Source organism: Stegodyphus dumicola, chromosome 10, assembly GCF_044657685.1.
Source record: "Stegodyphus dumicola isolate Sdum_Otavi_A_Nest chromosome 10, ASM4465768v1".
NCBI classification, from domain to species: domain Eukaryota; kingdom Metazoa; phylum Arthropoda; class Arachnida; order Araneae; family Eresidae; genus Stegodyphus; species Stegodyphus dumicola.
Genome location: NC_140777.1, coordinates 169,639,681 through 169,656,621, shown reverse-complemented (window position 1 = coordinate 169,656,621; position 16,941 = coordinate 169,639,681). Strand labels below are relative to the sequence as shown.

The 16,941-nt window shown below is 33.4% G+C and overlaps 1 protein-coding gene across 1 annotated transcript in view; it reads right to left on the bottom strand.

The window, feature by feature from the left end:
- The window catches only part of LOC118204548 (nose resistant to fluoxetine protein 6-like), a 131,334-nt gene that overhangs the window by 44,740 nt on the left and 69,653 nt on the right, over positions 1–16,941 (bottom strand). The window contains exons 2-3 of the mRNA XM_085825860.1: positions 15,309–15,532; positions 2,473–2,587 (exon numbers count right to left, since the gene is read on the bottom strand). Coding sequence (XP_085681986.1) covers positions 2,473–2,587; positions 15,309–15,532 — 339 coding nt within the window. The remainder of the gene's footprint in view (positions 1–2,472; positions 2,588–15,308; positions 15,533–16,941) is intronic.

Here is a 16,941-nt window from a genome sequence, read left to right as displayed (position 1 = left end):
GTGAAGTTCTAAGAGTTGACGATCGCTGCTCTAGAAAGCCCAGTTTGTTATGTGATGCTTTCACGGAAAGAGACTCGTCGTATTAACAAGAACATCTCTTTCTTTTTCCATCTTATCAGTTTCAATGTATGTCGTACACTTCATTTTGTACTGGAATAATCGTGAGAAATGAGGAGAATTGATTTTTTTAAAATTTTTGCGCAATACCAAATAATGCTAAAAACAGGATAAAATTTTCTTTTCAGTAATTCTGGTTAACTGAACAAAAAATGAATTTTGATAGGTAACAGCTAAAGCGATTAAGCAGTAAAAATACAAAAGCAAAGATACGCAGAAGCATCATCCTTTTCATCCTTCTTAGCTAAAGTGAGCACGAGACCAGTTTATTCGGGACATAATTACTTCCTTTCGCTTTCTGAGGTAATGGCACTCCTCAACTTAGGGAAGGTTGGACCCAGAGTTCCCAGAATCTTTTATCTGCGTCAATCTATCATTTAATGAGTAATATTCTGTTCGTGTCTTAAACAAGTTTCCATCAGTACGCATTAAAGAAAAATCGTTCGACATCAATCATAAAAATTTTGGAAGCTAAAGTGGTGTAGAATCAAGAATTGATAGGTAAACTTATCAAAGCCATGAAATTAAAGAAATGAGTTTTTTCTTGCGGGTATAAAGAAATGTTTTAAGCCAGATTAAAGCACTTTCATTTCTGCTCAACTTAGCTTTAAAACATTTTGAAAAACGGAAAAGCGAAACGATTCCTTGTTACACTTGGGCAGCCAGCATAGAATCTAATTGTAGCCTAATATTAATCAAATAATAAAATCTGTTTTGTCTCGTCAGAATTATAATTTTTAGTCCAAAGGACTAGTGTAGTCTAAAAGGACTGAGGGACTATTGTTTTCGTTTTGCGATTTTGCTTCAAATCACTCTGAATGACCTTTTCACTTTTCAAACTGTTGCCACTAACTGTTATCGTCCTGTATTATATTTGAAGAAATTAAATCCGATAAATATATGTATGTTTTTCGCATTGTGAATAAATAAAGGTACCTAAAGCATCCAATTTTGAATGACGTAATTCTACTGCGAATATGGGCATCTGGAAGCCCAAATTTGAAATCTGGAACTTGTTTTATTAACGATTTCATATTTTGTAAAACTTAAACGAATTTTTTATTAACAAACTAAAAGCGAGCAATGGCAATGTTGTACAGAAAAGACATTTTTATATCCAGCGCGTGAGACTGTGTATCAGAAATTCTAAATATAAGCTCAATTTAAAATTATTTTGCGATATTGCTCTTGAATAGAATACTGATATTGCTTTGTGTTTGCCGGTTTCTTCTTGCTTTTCATGAAGTTCCTTTTCAGTGATATGGAGATGTAAAGTTTTCTGTAAAAGAATTTTATGGTTTAAGTGCGATTAACCGTATTGGTACAGGGGTGGAGCCCCCGTCCTCCGTCGCATGTCATTAAACGTCAGTGGCTTTTTTAACTTTAAGAGAGAGCCTACCATCAATTTTTTTTTCATATTATTTTCTAGTCATATTTGTAGTCATATATTTTGTAGTCATTTTGTAGTAACTATGTATAACGACTTTTACGTTAACTGTTACATTTTGTAATCAAAAGTTTAGATTTTGAATAACCGACAGTTCTTATGGAAATCAAATAACATAAAACAGAAATCTTAAAACCTTTAAATATGTAATATATAACTATAATTGTACATAAATAGATAATGTAATTGAAACATTGGAAAGCGTAGCTTTGTAATTTAAGTAAAATCAGTATACACTATGGAAAGTAGCAGCATACTGGTTTGTATACAGAAATGTACTGTACCTGAAAATGTGATGGACAGAGAAAAATTAATCCTAATTTACAAGCTGCAATCAATATTACATATACTTTACCCTGGTGATTTTTCTAGCGTTCAAAAGCGCGAGTTTTCCTTTGGTGTGGATTTGAAAGATAAATATATTAATTGTTTTCAGACGTAAAATTTAGATTACTTCATACGGTTTAAATATTTATCTATGGGGTCCAACGTTTGAACAAAACGTAATCATAATTCAAAGGGAAGAATTTTCTCAGGCTTCAAAAGTTATCATAGAACTATTTAATAGAACATTTAATCACTATGGAATGAAGAACATTATGGAACAGGAAATTTATGAGATATAATAATGGAATGCGGAATAGATAAATGGAACCGTAGTTTGGCAAAAATTATTTCAAAAAAGCTACAAAGATAAATTCTTTAAAAGCTAATAAATGAATTTACCGAAAGGTTTGACTTGCAGATACAATTTGTTGTTATAATTCATTTGTTGCTGCATAATCAGATTATCAATTTAGCTGCTTTATATTTCCCACAATTAAGATAATAAATCCAGAATTGAGAAATATTTAATAAGCTATCGTTCCAGAATAATTGAATTAATTAAGAAGGAGAAATTTTCTTACTAATTTGTACTAGCTTATTGATGTCTTCGGTAGTGCATAAGGATGGTGTGCAGAGTCCAACTTTAATTGTAGTCACGTGCAAATTGTGTAAGAAACCACCCAGGTAACTTATGACCTAGAAAGTAAAAGAAAAGAAGGTTCAGGTTTACAGTAATTATAACAAATGTACTTGGTACCAATGTATTATGTTTACTTCAACAAAGACATATTTATACACTGTGAAAAAACTATTAAGAGCTAATAGCTATTAAGTGTTTTGTAAGTGTATAAATTTCTTCTATTCTCACATTCTATTCTCACTCTCTAACAAAACGTGGAACACGTTTTAGTTAAGAAATAATTAAATTAGTTTTTTCTTCATGCGCATTTTACTTCTTTGTAGAAAGTAAAGGAAGTATTGTAATCGCGAAAAATTTCGGGTATCATTTTTTCAATGAAAATATCCATTTTGACCGCTATCGAATGCCATTTAACGATGTTTTTGCGTGACATCTCTACGTGAAGACTATATATAGACCTCTTCCAAAAACGGATTCAAAAATGGATTTAAAATGGATTCAGACGAGATTTTTTTCGTGACGTTTGTACGTACATATGTATGTCTGCATCTCCGATAACTCAAAAAAGACAATTCTCAGAACGTTGAAATTTTGTACATGGAACTGCTATCACATGTAGTTGTCCATCTCTCTTTTCGGTTGCGATCGGCCTCACCAAAAGTATATATATCCACTCTGCTACCCACCGCCATGAGCTAAGATTTTTATTCTTATATGCTGGTAGATTGCGCATTTTTTGCTTTAAAACTGATTGAATTATGTTATTCTTATCTTTCAGTTAAGGGTTTTATGCGTTTAGTTAATCTGCATGCAATAGTTATAGAATTACCAACATTTAAAGGTTTTTGTTGTTTGACTTCTAAATTAGTACTTGTTCGGCGTGTAATTGTATCATAACTTAAAAGTTGTTTAACTGCGACTAAGCCTAACGAAACCACCATTTGTTTACATTTGAAAACTCTTAGTAGAATAGTGAATTCAGTTTCTGCACCTTCAATGCCTTTTTGCCGATTGAGAAGAAAAGTAAACTTTCAGTTTTGTGCACTGAAAAATTTACCTTCTTGTCCGCTGGCCGAATTGCGTGTTTTTACTTAAAAACTAATTTTAATTATAAAAATTATTTTTTAATTATATTAAGTGTATTTGGTGTTTTATGTCTTTCTATATTTTACAATTGTTATTGGAGATGGTTTGAATTTTATGTATTTTTTGCCTTGTCACGATGTGAGAGCGGAATTAATTGAATAAGAAATATATCTAAACGGAATTCCAGGAATTAAGTTTAAATGAAATGCAGCAAAAATGTGTACAGTTTAATATGCCGTGCAAGGAATCAGGTGGTGTCCATTTCAGATTTGTTAAGGATAAGGAGAAAAGGATACAATTTTGTTAATTTTTGTAAGAATTTTCAGCAATATGATTCTAATTTTTAATGTTGGATATGATTTCACAATTGTCGATTTAAACAATAATATCAGGAACGGGAGGAAGTAATAAACTGTGAAAAAAAATTAATTACATCCATAATGAAGCAAATGTTGCCCATAAATTTAAAAAAAAGCAAGGAGTTGATTAATTTAGGCAAAGATTTGAGTTCTTTGCTTTAAGGTTATCTGGCAGAAATGGCTTCTTCTTATAACTTATATACACTGGTTATCATAAATTACGGAAAAATCACAAAAATCACGATTACTGAAAAAAATTACATGTAGAATTTAATAAAACTTACCCACAATATACAACACATAGTAAGGTATCAAATAACATAAAAAGAAATTACCAGACAAATATGTAGTATAGAAATTAGCACATGTATAAAATGAACAAAGCGAACGTGTCAGTTTGCTATAGGAAAAGTATCTTTAATATGGAATATGATCGCCTCTAGAAGCAATACAGCACATACAGTGATGTGTGATGCTTTCAATTATGCGGTCTAACAGTTCCATGGGAAGCGAGAGCCATTGCTCTTGCAAAGCAGTTGCAAGCGCGACAAGGGTCTGAGGGGACGGATTGAGAATAGCTAGACGTCTCCCTAAAGCATCCCGAACGTGCTAGATGGGATTCAAGTCCGGGTATCGAGCTGGGCACTCCATGCGCATAATTGCTTTCTGTTGAAGATAATCATCTACGATGACAGCCCTGTGTGGTCTTGCGTTGTCGTCCTGTAACAGGAAAGCATCACCTATTGCCCCGGTATATGGGCGCACATAAACATCAAGGATGTCATCTCTATAAATCTGAGCGTTCACGGTTCCCCTTGGAAAGACATAGAGGTCTGTGCGTCCACTCAAAGAGATGCCGCCACAAACACAGACACTGCCCCTCCCGTATGCATCTCTTTCACGTCACAGATGTTTGACGGATGATAACGGGTTCTAGGTTCTCTCCATATCAAATAACGCCTACTATCGCTTTCTAGACTAAACCTGAACTCATCCGTAAAGACAACCGCCCTCCATTGATCAGGCGTCCAGTGGACATGTTGTCGTGCCCACTGAAAACGGTCCCTCCTATGGCGTGACATGAGTGGCACACAAATGGCTAGTCGCCTCGCATACAAACCACCTTCGTGAAGCCTTCTACGTACAGTTGACGTTGACACGAACCTTCCGGTGGCTGCAGCAAGGGAGGATCTAAGAAGATTAGGAGAAGCGGTTCTATTCCTGCGTGCACATAATGTAAAATATCGATCATCGGCGCTCGTTGTAGCAGTTGGCCGTCCTTGGCTGAATCTCCTAGGTTCCGAATCTGTGATTTGAAATTGCCTCCAAAGTCTATGAGCCACAGAAGGACTCGCATTTAGCCGTCTGGCCACTTCTGTTTGACTTTGTCCTGCCGCTAGTCTCCCAATGGCTTTCTATCGTAGTTCTGCAGGCAAATAATGCGTGGAGATCATTGTTACGAATTGGCTATCTCAGATTTCTGATGTCACTATCACAGTGAAATATGTGGGCTTGCTCTCAAACATGGACTTCTATTCTCCTCGTAGATTAAGTATTCCGAAAGCAGCGCCACAAATTTGCATATCACAGTTTTACTCAACTACTCTTACTTTATAACATATTCAAATTTTACTGTTTTATAGATTACGTTAGGTTATGTATTTTTGAGGGAGTTATCGCTATTTTTGTGATTTTTCCTTAAGTTATGATAACCAGTGTATATAACTTAGCATAGATTAGAGCTATTACTGTGAACTCGAAGTGCGGTAAATATCAGTGTTGGTTATTCTTACTCACTTAAACGTTTAGTAGGCGTAGATTATAGATTAGGTTGTTTAATTATTTGCAATGTTTTAAAGCACACGAGGGCTATCTGCCTAAGGGAAGGGTTGCCTTTGTGGGATGCTTTCAAAGGATCGCCGTCGGGCCGTTTCGCCGTCAAAACATAGTTTTCTTTACACGACTGTATTATATCTTGTCGTATTATATTAAATTGATTTAAATTAATAACTCTGTTTAGTTTAATACTTTCATTTAATTTAATAAACATTTTGTATAAAATACTATATAAACTGTTTTTCTGTACAGTTTTATTCAAACACACAGTTACACATGACATATTAATTTTAAGAGATATATGTGCTGACAAGATTCCAAAGTCATTCCGTTTTCCATTCAGATTTCATAAAAATGTGAATTTCCTGTTTGTATGAGTGATTTCTCTGAACTAACCGATTAAAATATCAAGAACGTTTGGCGAATTATGTAAATATTGTGCCCGCATAATTTCAAAATCGATAACAAATTTCTGTTATATCAGAAGTTTAGCCCCAGTACTCTTCGATACTGACATAAATTTCCAACTAACTATGCGTAATTTCTTTACATCTCATACTTGTAAATAACTATATATATTACAAGCAACGCTTAACTAAATAAATTTAATACGGCAAGATATAATACAGTCATGTAAAGTAAAATAAGTTTTGACGGCGAAAAGTCCTAGATCCAATGGCGATGCAGCGAACCTGTCCGCTGAGACTTGAACCCCGGTCAAACTACCAATGTTCAGCGATTTTATCGCTTGGCCACTGATGGGCGCTTTATAAATTAGGTTATTTATTTCACCTTCGGTCATTGGTGGGCTCTTTTTAGATCAAGTTAGGTTATTTATTTCACATTATTCACCGGTGGACGCTTTACAGACGAAGTTTGGTTACTTATTTCAAATAATTCACTGGTGGGCGCTTTATAGATTACGTTAGGTTATGTATTTAAAATATTCATTGGTGGGCGCTTTATTAAGTTATTAGGTTATTAGTTAGGTTATTTATTTCAAACTATTCACTGGAGGGTTATCTCTCTTTATAGTTGAAAGAAATGTGTACTGATTTAAAGTACCGAAAATAGGATTTGGCAGCCAAATTCATGTTAATAATTAGCATCATAAAAACAGATGTTAAATGAGAAACACATTTCCCACAACTGTTCCAAAACAGTTTCTTTTTTCTCGTCAAGAAACAATAGACAATTAAATTAATTTTACAAGAATAATTTAAAAAATATAATATGCACTTTTTATTCTGAATACTAAATCCATAAATAAAAAGAAATGCATTTAACTTAAAATAGTTAAAATCGCATATAATTTAAGATTTTTTGCTAATTTAACATTCCATGGGAATTTTAAATTTAACATTCGTTGTCAAAACGTTTCGACTGTTAAAATAAACAATGAAGTTGTTTTAATATATAAAACGCAAGTTAACATTCGGAGTAATTTATTGTTCATTGACGAGGTAAATTCATTTCCCACAAGAGATTTGCGGTCAAGGTGATCAGGAGAGTTTCTGTTTACCCAAACAAAAATAAGAAAAAGTACTTTTTATTATATTAGTTATATGACAGTTTTTGCCACAGTTTTTTTCTGTTGATGTAAACAATAGCACTATACACATGACGTTTGTGTTATTAACTTATGGTTAGCCCATGTTTTAAAAATACCGTGCCGGTTAATGGGAGAAAAGAATTATATATGACTTAATTTATAAAAAATACTATCAGTGAGATTATTAGTGACAACTAGCTTTATTTGTTCGTTGCTTAAAAGTGAAGTAATCTGCATCGACTATTGGGTAATATGCACTATTGGGTCATTCTACGGAAAGTCCTATGGTTCGGCTTTTCAATTCAAAGTGCACTTTCTTCTAATTATTTTGTTACCACTGATAAGAAGCGATCTTAATTCAAGTGGTATTTAAATACGGTCTTGTCTGATCATGTTTGCTTTATTCTTGTATGTATTGTTGTGCAATTCTTTTCTCAATGCAGTGCTAAGAATGAATAATTCAGAAGTTCACTTTCATTCATGTTATGCTCTTTTATTCAAAAAAAAAAAAAAAAAAAAAAACGTAAAATGCTAATCAGACTGTTCGTAAAATTTGTGCTACATATGGACAAAGAGCTCTTTCTGATGACACTTTGAAAGCTGTTTGAGAAGTTTTCGGCATCAAAATTTCAACTTCGAATACGATATCCGTTCAGATGCTCATCTAGTGTAAAGTACTAAAAGGAGCCATCGTTGAAAATCCATGTTATACAGAACTATTAGATAGTCTGACTATTTCTTAGAGTACAGGAATGATCAGTTGAAGAACGTTTAGTATGCAAGCTGCCAAGGTGTATGGGTACCCGATACCTTAACCCAGCAGAATATGCTGTTTCGAGTTTTAGCATGTGATTCTTTGCTGAAAAAAATAAATAATTCTTTTTTTGGAACTACTAATTACTGGATTTTAGAAGTGAATATTATAGAATAGTGTTACAAGAAAAAGATCACGGGTTAAGCCAGAAGAACCTCTTTGTACCATCGAGCATAGCCAAAAAGTAATGCTTTGTATATGCAAACTAACAACTGTTGCCACAAAATTAGACAATATATTTAGAAACATACTGTTCTTAAGTGGCAGTTTTAAAAGCAAAAATCGAAGCAAAGTGCTCAGGACTGACCAATTTTCGAGGTGTTCTCATCCAACTTAACATGACTATGCTCCATCCTCCATTTCGATGGATACCAGAAAAAGTTACTCAGCACAGTTGAGATGTTTTGTGTCATATTCACCAGACCTTGCCCTGTCCGATTTTCATCTCTTCAGATCACTTCAAAATTTTTTGAATGACCTGGAGTTTATTTCTTTGAAGAATGTCAAACAGCAACTCAATTACTGGAATTTTCCAACTGCCAGAGAGATGACAAAAAGTCATAGAACAAAACAGTGCTTATGTGAAATTTGCTTATGCTCTTGTACAACTTCATTTGCATTTATCATCAAAAACCGTTCAACTATCTGCTCGGCCCAATATTTTAAAATGGTACTCACATATGTATTCAGTTAAATACGTATGTTTGACCTGTACTGAGAAATTCATACTTTTCCTCACTTTCAGAATAAAGAATATTCTGCAAATACACGTAATCTATTACGCTGGCATATTATGAAAGATTTGTCTGATTTAGGAAAAACACATTAACTGTGATGAAAGTTTATTTTGCTTTGTTTAATTTATAATTAAATCTAAAACTTTTGTTTACAGTTTAAATTGTGGTCCTCCTTGACAGAATTTCGCTGTGTAGAATTTTTACGCAATACTTATTTTTAGTTAATAATGATGACTGGCGTCATATTTTTCTGTTTGTTAAAGACTAAGTATGTATGCATCTCTTGCTTTTATTAAAAATTGAGCTTCAGAGTTAAACCGTTTTTGACATAATGACTGATGGAAAATGTGTTTTCTTTAACTCTGTCAGGATGAGGACAGGATGATGAAAACAGGATGAGGAAAATTGCAAACTAAATCAGTGATGTGAGGAAATATTCTCCTAAAATTTGCCATTAATAACTATAAAGTAGTATTAAGCAATGAGAGAGGGCTTATAAAATTACATCATTTTGTTATCTAAAATTAGGGGAAAATTCCTTATTTTTAGTTAAACGTAGAATTAGATCAGTAAAATATTTAAACTTTTTAAATAAATATTAAAACAGAATATCCCTGAATTCGTGAGCCACGTTTTAGGAATAGGTAAAACACATATAAAAAAACATTTTTGTATAGCAGTACCCCGTAGGTCGGAAATGAAAAGTGTAGGCGGAAAAACAAGAAATGCTGAGGGGGGGGGAACTCTTTATTCACATAACTTTACAGTAAGCGCTTATATGGGCCACCACCAACATCAGAACAAGCATGGTAGCGTCTATCAAGTAATTAGCACACCCTTTCGAAGATGCCAGGTGTTTCACGAACAGTCGCAGAAGCGGATATTCAAATGATTATTGTTTGAAGTTCGCGAATGCATACAAACTCTGTAAAATTGTTTTGCAGAGGATTTGGTAATGCAAACTAAAAAAATCTCCATATTCAGTACTTTCATAAATTCATCTTTTTACTTCCTTGTACGAGCCCACTAGCGGCCGAGAGGTAAAATCGCTGAACACTGGTAGTTCGGTCCGATGTTCGAATCCCGCGAACGGGCTGGCTGCATGGGTGTTTTCGTGGTTTTCCCCATGTGTAACGTGTATACGAGCCAGTTTCCCTTAGAAAGTCCTCCACGAAGGCATCCCTCCCCTTAGGCAGATAGCCCTAGTGTGCTTTGCTGTAATTAAATACACCACACCACCACTTCCTTGTACGAAGTAAAAAGGAAATATTGTAATTGCGAAAAATTTCGGGTATTATATTTCAACGAAAATATCGATTTTGATCGCTATCCAATGCAATTTAATGATGTTTTTGCCTGAAATCCGCAAGTAAGGACAGAATAAAGGACTCCTTTCCCGCCAAAAAATGATAAAATTAATTTAAAATGAATTCTGAAGAGAATTTTTCTTGGTGTTTGGGCGTACGTACGTATCTTGCAGAACTCAAAGCGAGTAGCCTCAGAACGTTGAAATTTTTTATGTAGGACTGCTATAACATGTAGATGTGCACCTCGTATTTTGGTTGCAATCGGCAGACACCAAAAGTATATAAATATATACTCTGTTACGCGGCTCCGTGAGCTCAGTTTCTTTATTCTTATATGTTTGTAAATTGTGCATTTTTTGCTTTAAAAATGATTGAATTATATTGTTCTTATCCTCCGGTTAAGATTTTTATGTCTTTAGGAAATCTGCATGCAATATTTGTGGAGTTGTCAACAATTTAAAAGTTGTTTAATTGCAGCTAAGCGTCATGAATTTTGCGATGGCGGACATAATTGTTTACATTTCAAACTTGGCAAAATAGCGGATTTGTTGCCAGTTTAGTGAAACTAAGCTTCGCAACCACAAAGATAATGCCTTCTTTTATTATTGCGAATTAAATCATGCTTAATCCATTCTGGAAGTTATTCGAGGAAATAAGTGTTTCAGATTTACTTCGTAATTTTTAATATAGATATTTTGAGATTTATGTATTTTTGCCTTCTCGGGAAGTGAGAACTGAATTAATTAAATGAGAAATACTGAATCGTCTGTGAAAAACTGTTTCTTTTTTATTTTGTTTGCTTATTTTTTTTAATACATCGTTCTAGATTTATTATAGTATTTGAATAGAACATGTGCCAATGATTAGGTAATTCTTCAAATGATATAAATTTATATGCATTCTGAGTTATAATATCGGCGAAATGTAAAGCTGTTAAGTGAACCTAGCGCCAGAGTGTCGCTATGGTAAACAAATAAAGTGAATTTTAAAGAGTGCATTTATTCTACTATGGTTTATGCGGTATCGATGATCCAGATTTAATTCAATCCAATAAGTTTAAATGAAATGCAAGAAAAAATGCGTATAATTTAATATTCTGTGCAAGGAAGTCATGTGGTGTACACATCAGATTTGTTCTTTACGAAGTAAAGGAAGTATTGTAATCACCAAAAATTCCAGGTATACTATATTTCAAAGACAATATATATTTTGACCGCTATCGAATGCAATTTACCGAATTTTTTGTGTGACATCTGTACCTAAGAATAGAACAAAGGAATCTTCCCCCCCCCAAAAAAAAATTGTAAAACTGATTTAAAATGGATTCAGAAGAGATTTCTGCGTGGCGTCTGTACGTGTTTAAGTATGTACGTGCCAATGTATCTCGCATAACTCAAAAACGTGTCCCCTCAGAACGTTGAAATTTCGTATGTAGGACAGTTATAAGATGCAGTTGTGCACCTCCCTTTGTGGTAGCAATCGGCCGCCCCCAAAAGTAAATATATATATATGTACATATACCCACTCTGTTACACGGCTCCGTGAGCTCAGTTTTTTATTCTTATATGTTGGTAAATTGTGCATTTTTACTTCCTTGTACGAAGTAAAAAGGAAGTATTGTAATCGCGAAAAGTTTCAGGCAGCATATTTCAACGAAAATATCCATTTTGACCGCTATCGAATGCAATTTAACGATGTTTTTGCGTGATATCTGTATGTAAGGACAAAATAAAAGACTCTTTTCCTCCAAAAAATTATAAAACTGCTTTAAAAGGAATTCTGAAGAGAATTTTTTGTGGCGTCTGTACGAACGTATATATGTACGTGCGTACGTACGTATCTCGCATAACTCAAAAACGAGTAGCCTCAGAACGTTGAAATTTTGTATATAGGACTGCTATAACATGTAGATGTACACCTCGTATTTTGGTTGCAATCGGCCGCACCAAACGTATATAAATATATTTATATGTATATCCACTCTGTTACCCGGCTCAGTGATCTCAGTTTCTTTACTCTTATATGTTTGTAAATTGTACGTTTTTTGCTTTAAAAATGATTGAATTATGTTGTTCTTATCTTCCGTTTAATGTTTTTATGCCTTTCGTAATTCTGGAAGCAATATTTGTACAATTATCAACAATTTAAAAGCTGTTTAAGTGCGGTTAAGTTTTAAATAACATGGCGGACATATTTGTTTACATTTGAAACAGCAGAATTGTAGATTTGTTGCCATCTAGAGAGACTAAGCTTCGCAACACAAAAACTAACGCCTTCATTTATTATTGCGAATTAAATCATGCTTAATCCTTTCTGGAATTTTTTCGAGGAAATAAGTGTTTAAGATTTAGTTCGTAATTTTTAATGCAGATATTTTGAGTTTTTATGTATTTTTGCATTGTCGCGAAGTGAGAACTGAAAAAATTGAATGAGAAATACTAAATCGTCTGTGAAAAAATGTTTCTTTTCTGTTTTGTTTGCTTAATTTCTTTCATACATCGGTTTAGCTTTATTATAGTATTTGAATAGAACATGTGGCAACGATAATTCTTCAAATGATATAAATTTTGTGCATTCAGCGTGTCGTTATAGTAAACAAATATAGTGAATTTTAAAGAGTGCATTTATTCTATTGTGGTTTATGCGCTGCCGACGAAGTAGATTTAATTCAATCCAATCAATTTAAATGAAATTCAAGAAAAAAATGCGTATAATTTAATATTCCGTACAAGAAGTCATGTGGTGTACACATCAGATTTTTTGCTTTAAAAATGATTGAATTATGTTGTTCTTATCTTCCGGTTAATGTTTTTATGCCTTTAGTTAATCTGCACACAATATTTGTAGAATTATCAACAATTTAAAAGTTGTTTAACTGCGGCTAAGCCTAATTTTTTACAATAGCGGCCATATTTGTTTATATTTGAAACTTAAACATACAGCTCGTATAGTGACAGCTCATACTTTAAACAGTGTTTTCAGGTAATTTTTCTCACGAAAGTTAGATTGCATTTGGACGGATGTCAGCGGTAGAATGTTTCTTAGACTAGTTGTTGTTTTACTTTGTAGTGTCACTAGATGGCAGCACCACTAAAACACAGGTCTGCGCATTGCTTATGCTTCTATTAAAAACGTAGGCATAAACTTATACGGTATATGCAAACCGGACTGATAAATTCCATACTGTCAGCGAACATACAGGTTAAGAGATACTCTTGGATTAAATTATATCAAACTATTGGGAAGTTAGCTAGAGGAAGAATGCTTTGGTATTTATTTTGAAATGCATTTTAGAAATATGAGACTGTTTGTATTGTTTATCAAAGTGCTATGATTTTATACTGCATTTATTGTCATTAGGTGACAACATTAAAACACGGATCTTAGCACATTTACGTTTAAAATGACAGAATATCGTGCAACCTAGTGCATTTTTACCGCTTTATATCAACATATATTTTTCGTTTGATTAAAACGTTTTCCTTGCTTACTTTCTTCAATTTTGTAATGCGTATGATTCCAATTAGCTTTATTCAATACCCAAATATCTAATGCAGACACCGCATGACTTCCTTGTACCGGCCATTAAAATATGCATACTTTTTGTTGCACTTCATTTAAATTTTTTTCCTTGAATTTTATTAAAGATATATTTCTCATTCAATCAATTCAGTTCTCACTTCGCGGCAAAGCAAAAATGTGAAAAAAGTCAAAACATCTTCATTAAAAATTGTGAAGTACAGAAAAACTTAAAATACCAAATACAGTTAAGAAAACAATTTTTACAATTAAAATTTAAATTTCTAAGCAAAAACAGGTAAGATAAGAAAATTTTCAGACCAAACTGAAAATTGAATTTTGATACCACTGGCAAAAAAGTCACTGAAATTGATGTAGCAATTGACTTAATTCACTATTCTACTGAGAGTCACAAATGTAAATAATGGTGGCTTCGTTAGTCCTAGCACCACTTAAACTTTTAAATTATTGATATTTCTACAACTATTGCATGCAGTTTAACTGAAGGTATAAAATACTCAACCAGAACATAAGAACAACATAATTAAGTCATTTTTAAAGCAAAAAACGCACAATTTACCAACATATAAGAATAAAAAAGGGAGCTCACTGAGCCGGGTAACAGAGGGGGACTATACATATATATCTGTATATATTTACATACGTTAAGTGCGGCCGACTTCAAAGAAAAGGGATGTGCACAGTTAGATGTTATAGCAGTCCCATGTACAATACATAAAATTCCAATGTTCTACGGCTACTCCTTTTTGAGTTATACGAGATACACGAAAAAAATGTCTTCTGAATTCATTTAAAATCCATTTGACAATTCGTTTCGGAAAAGAGAGCCCTTTATTCTGGCCGTACGTATAGTTGTATAGATATTTTCGTTGAAATATGATACCTGGAAATTTTCGGGATTACAATACTTCCTGCTTCGTACATGGGAGCAAAAAATATACTAGGGTTTAATATGAGTTTATATGATGATCAATATTTGGAATATGTTCTAAACCGTCGGTAATAACTAACACTGATTTTAAAAATCATTAAAATGTCTGTGACTGAAGCCTAAGGAGCCAACAAATATCAAACGTGTTTCAACTGCGATTCCTTTTCGAGGAAGAAAATTCAGAGTTAACGCTTCAAAAATGCTGCAGACACAGGATTTTAAATTTTCACATAACTCCAAAAGAAGAAATGCAGTCAGATAAACTACGAGATTTGGGGGAAATTAAACAATGGTTTCATTTGATCCATCATCCTGGAAAATGAATATTAAACATACTATAACATTATAAGTTATTTTGGTGTTTCATAGTTCAGAAAGATGCGATTCTTCTATAGTTCAATTTAAGGCAGCAAAAGATGCTCTAGTATTTCTAAATACACCACGCTATTGATAATAGCAGAAAATCCCACCATTAATTTTCGTCATGTAAGTTTTAGTACTTCTGTTTGATGAAAATACTGTTACATTAACATATATAGTATATAGAAAATGTTATGTATTTTGTGATTCGTTATTATTAAACATAAATGCGTGCTTTCAAATTTTCAAACTTACCGTATCAGGGGCAGAAATATTGAATAATTCCGGAACCGTTAGATGAACCGAGGTAAATGGCTTCCAGGCAGGAACAGGAGGTATTAAATTAAGAGTGCAATACTGGCCTTGCATCTTAAACTTGGTTTCATTCACCTTGAGCTTGACGCATTCCTCATAATTTCCTAACGAAGTCACAGTTCCCGACAAGAAGCCTTCTGGGAAGCGACCAGAAGAATCCAGCACTGCAGAAAAAAAAGCAAAGAATGAGCATAAATAATAGAAATATAGCAAAGGTATGTTCGATTGCCGTAGAAGCGTAGACAACTTAGTAAGTTTAGTTAGACAACTTAGTAAGTTAACTTAGTTAGTAGGTAAATTAAATGCTATGAACTGAAAATAATTTCCTTTAAATTTAAGCCAAAAGTTTCCGTTGAATCACAATAAACGGTGTATCATTTTTCGGATCGTTGCCACCAAATCTTATCGCTCTGTATTATATTTAAAAAATTAAATAATGAATAATCTGCATCAATTTATGCGTGTTTCTCGCATTAGGGATAAACAGCGGTACCTAGAGCCATCCAGTATAGAATAATGTAGGTCTCCACTCGACCATGGACACCTGGAAGTTTGAATTTATGTAAAACGTTAACGAATTTTTGATTAAACAAACTTTAAGATTTTAAAGCAAGCAGGTGGCGACACTGTACGGAATGAAACATTTTTATCTCCAGCGCGTGTAACTGTCTATCGGGAATTCTAAAGATATGCTGTTTTTAAACATTTTGTGATTTTGCTGTTGAATTTAATTTTAAATGTTACCAATAACACAATATGTTAACAATAAAAACGCAAGAAAACATTTTTTGAAATCATCTTAGAAAGGAAACGGAACATTGATACGATGAACTGAGAAAGGACAGAATTTATTGAATACTTAACGTTTCATCGGGAATTCTAAGCGTATGCTTCTGTGCTGCTTTTAAATTTTTTTATGATTCTGCTGTTGAATTGTACAAAGCGAACGAAAATGATGCGTTAAAGTTAAAAAGACAAATCAAGAACAGGTTAGCAGAAGTGAATGTAGCAGCAGACTGTGAGCTCAGCGAGAGAGTGAAAAACCGTAAGAAACTCTTTCAGGAGACCGTTAAAATCTGAAATCTTTCAGGTTTTTCTTTCTTTCTTTCTTTTCCCTTTAAAAAAAAAAAAAAAAAAAAAAAAAAAAATTACGGTAGATTTGATTGAAAATGGTAAATGTTTAGAGAAATACTTTACATTCAGGGTCTAAGATTGCTTTTTTTTTTTTCAATTCAGTTAGTCTTAATTTTTTATTTCAAATATTAAAAAATGTTTTTTCGCAAATTGAGCGATAAATGCTTAGAAAGATACTCGGCTAAACTTTGGAATATGGTTACAGGTAGTTTGGCGACATTTTGGTAAGGCGATAAAGGTTACTAGCTAGGACTTTAGCAGTGTACATGGTTAAAGTCAAGAGTGTGCGCAATGCCATTTTTGTGCAATTCTGGGATGTTTTTTTAAGTGAAAACAGGTCGACGTGGATATGGATACCGTGTGTGTGCAATTCTTAAAAACGCGGCAAGCAGTGGGCGATTCTGCACTTTCTCCCAATTTCGCACCTAATCTTCGTCAT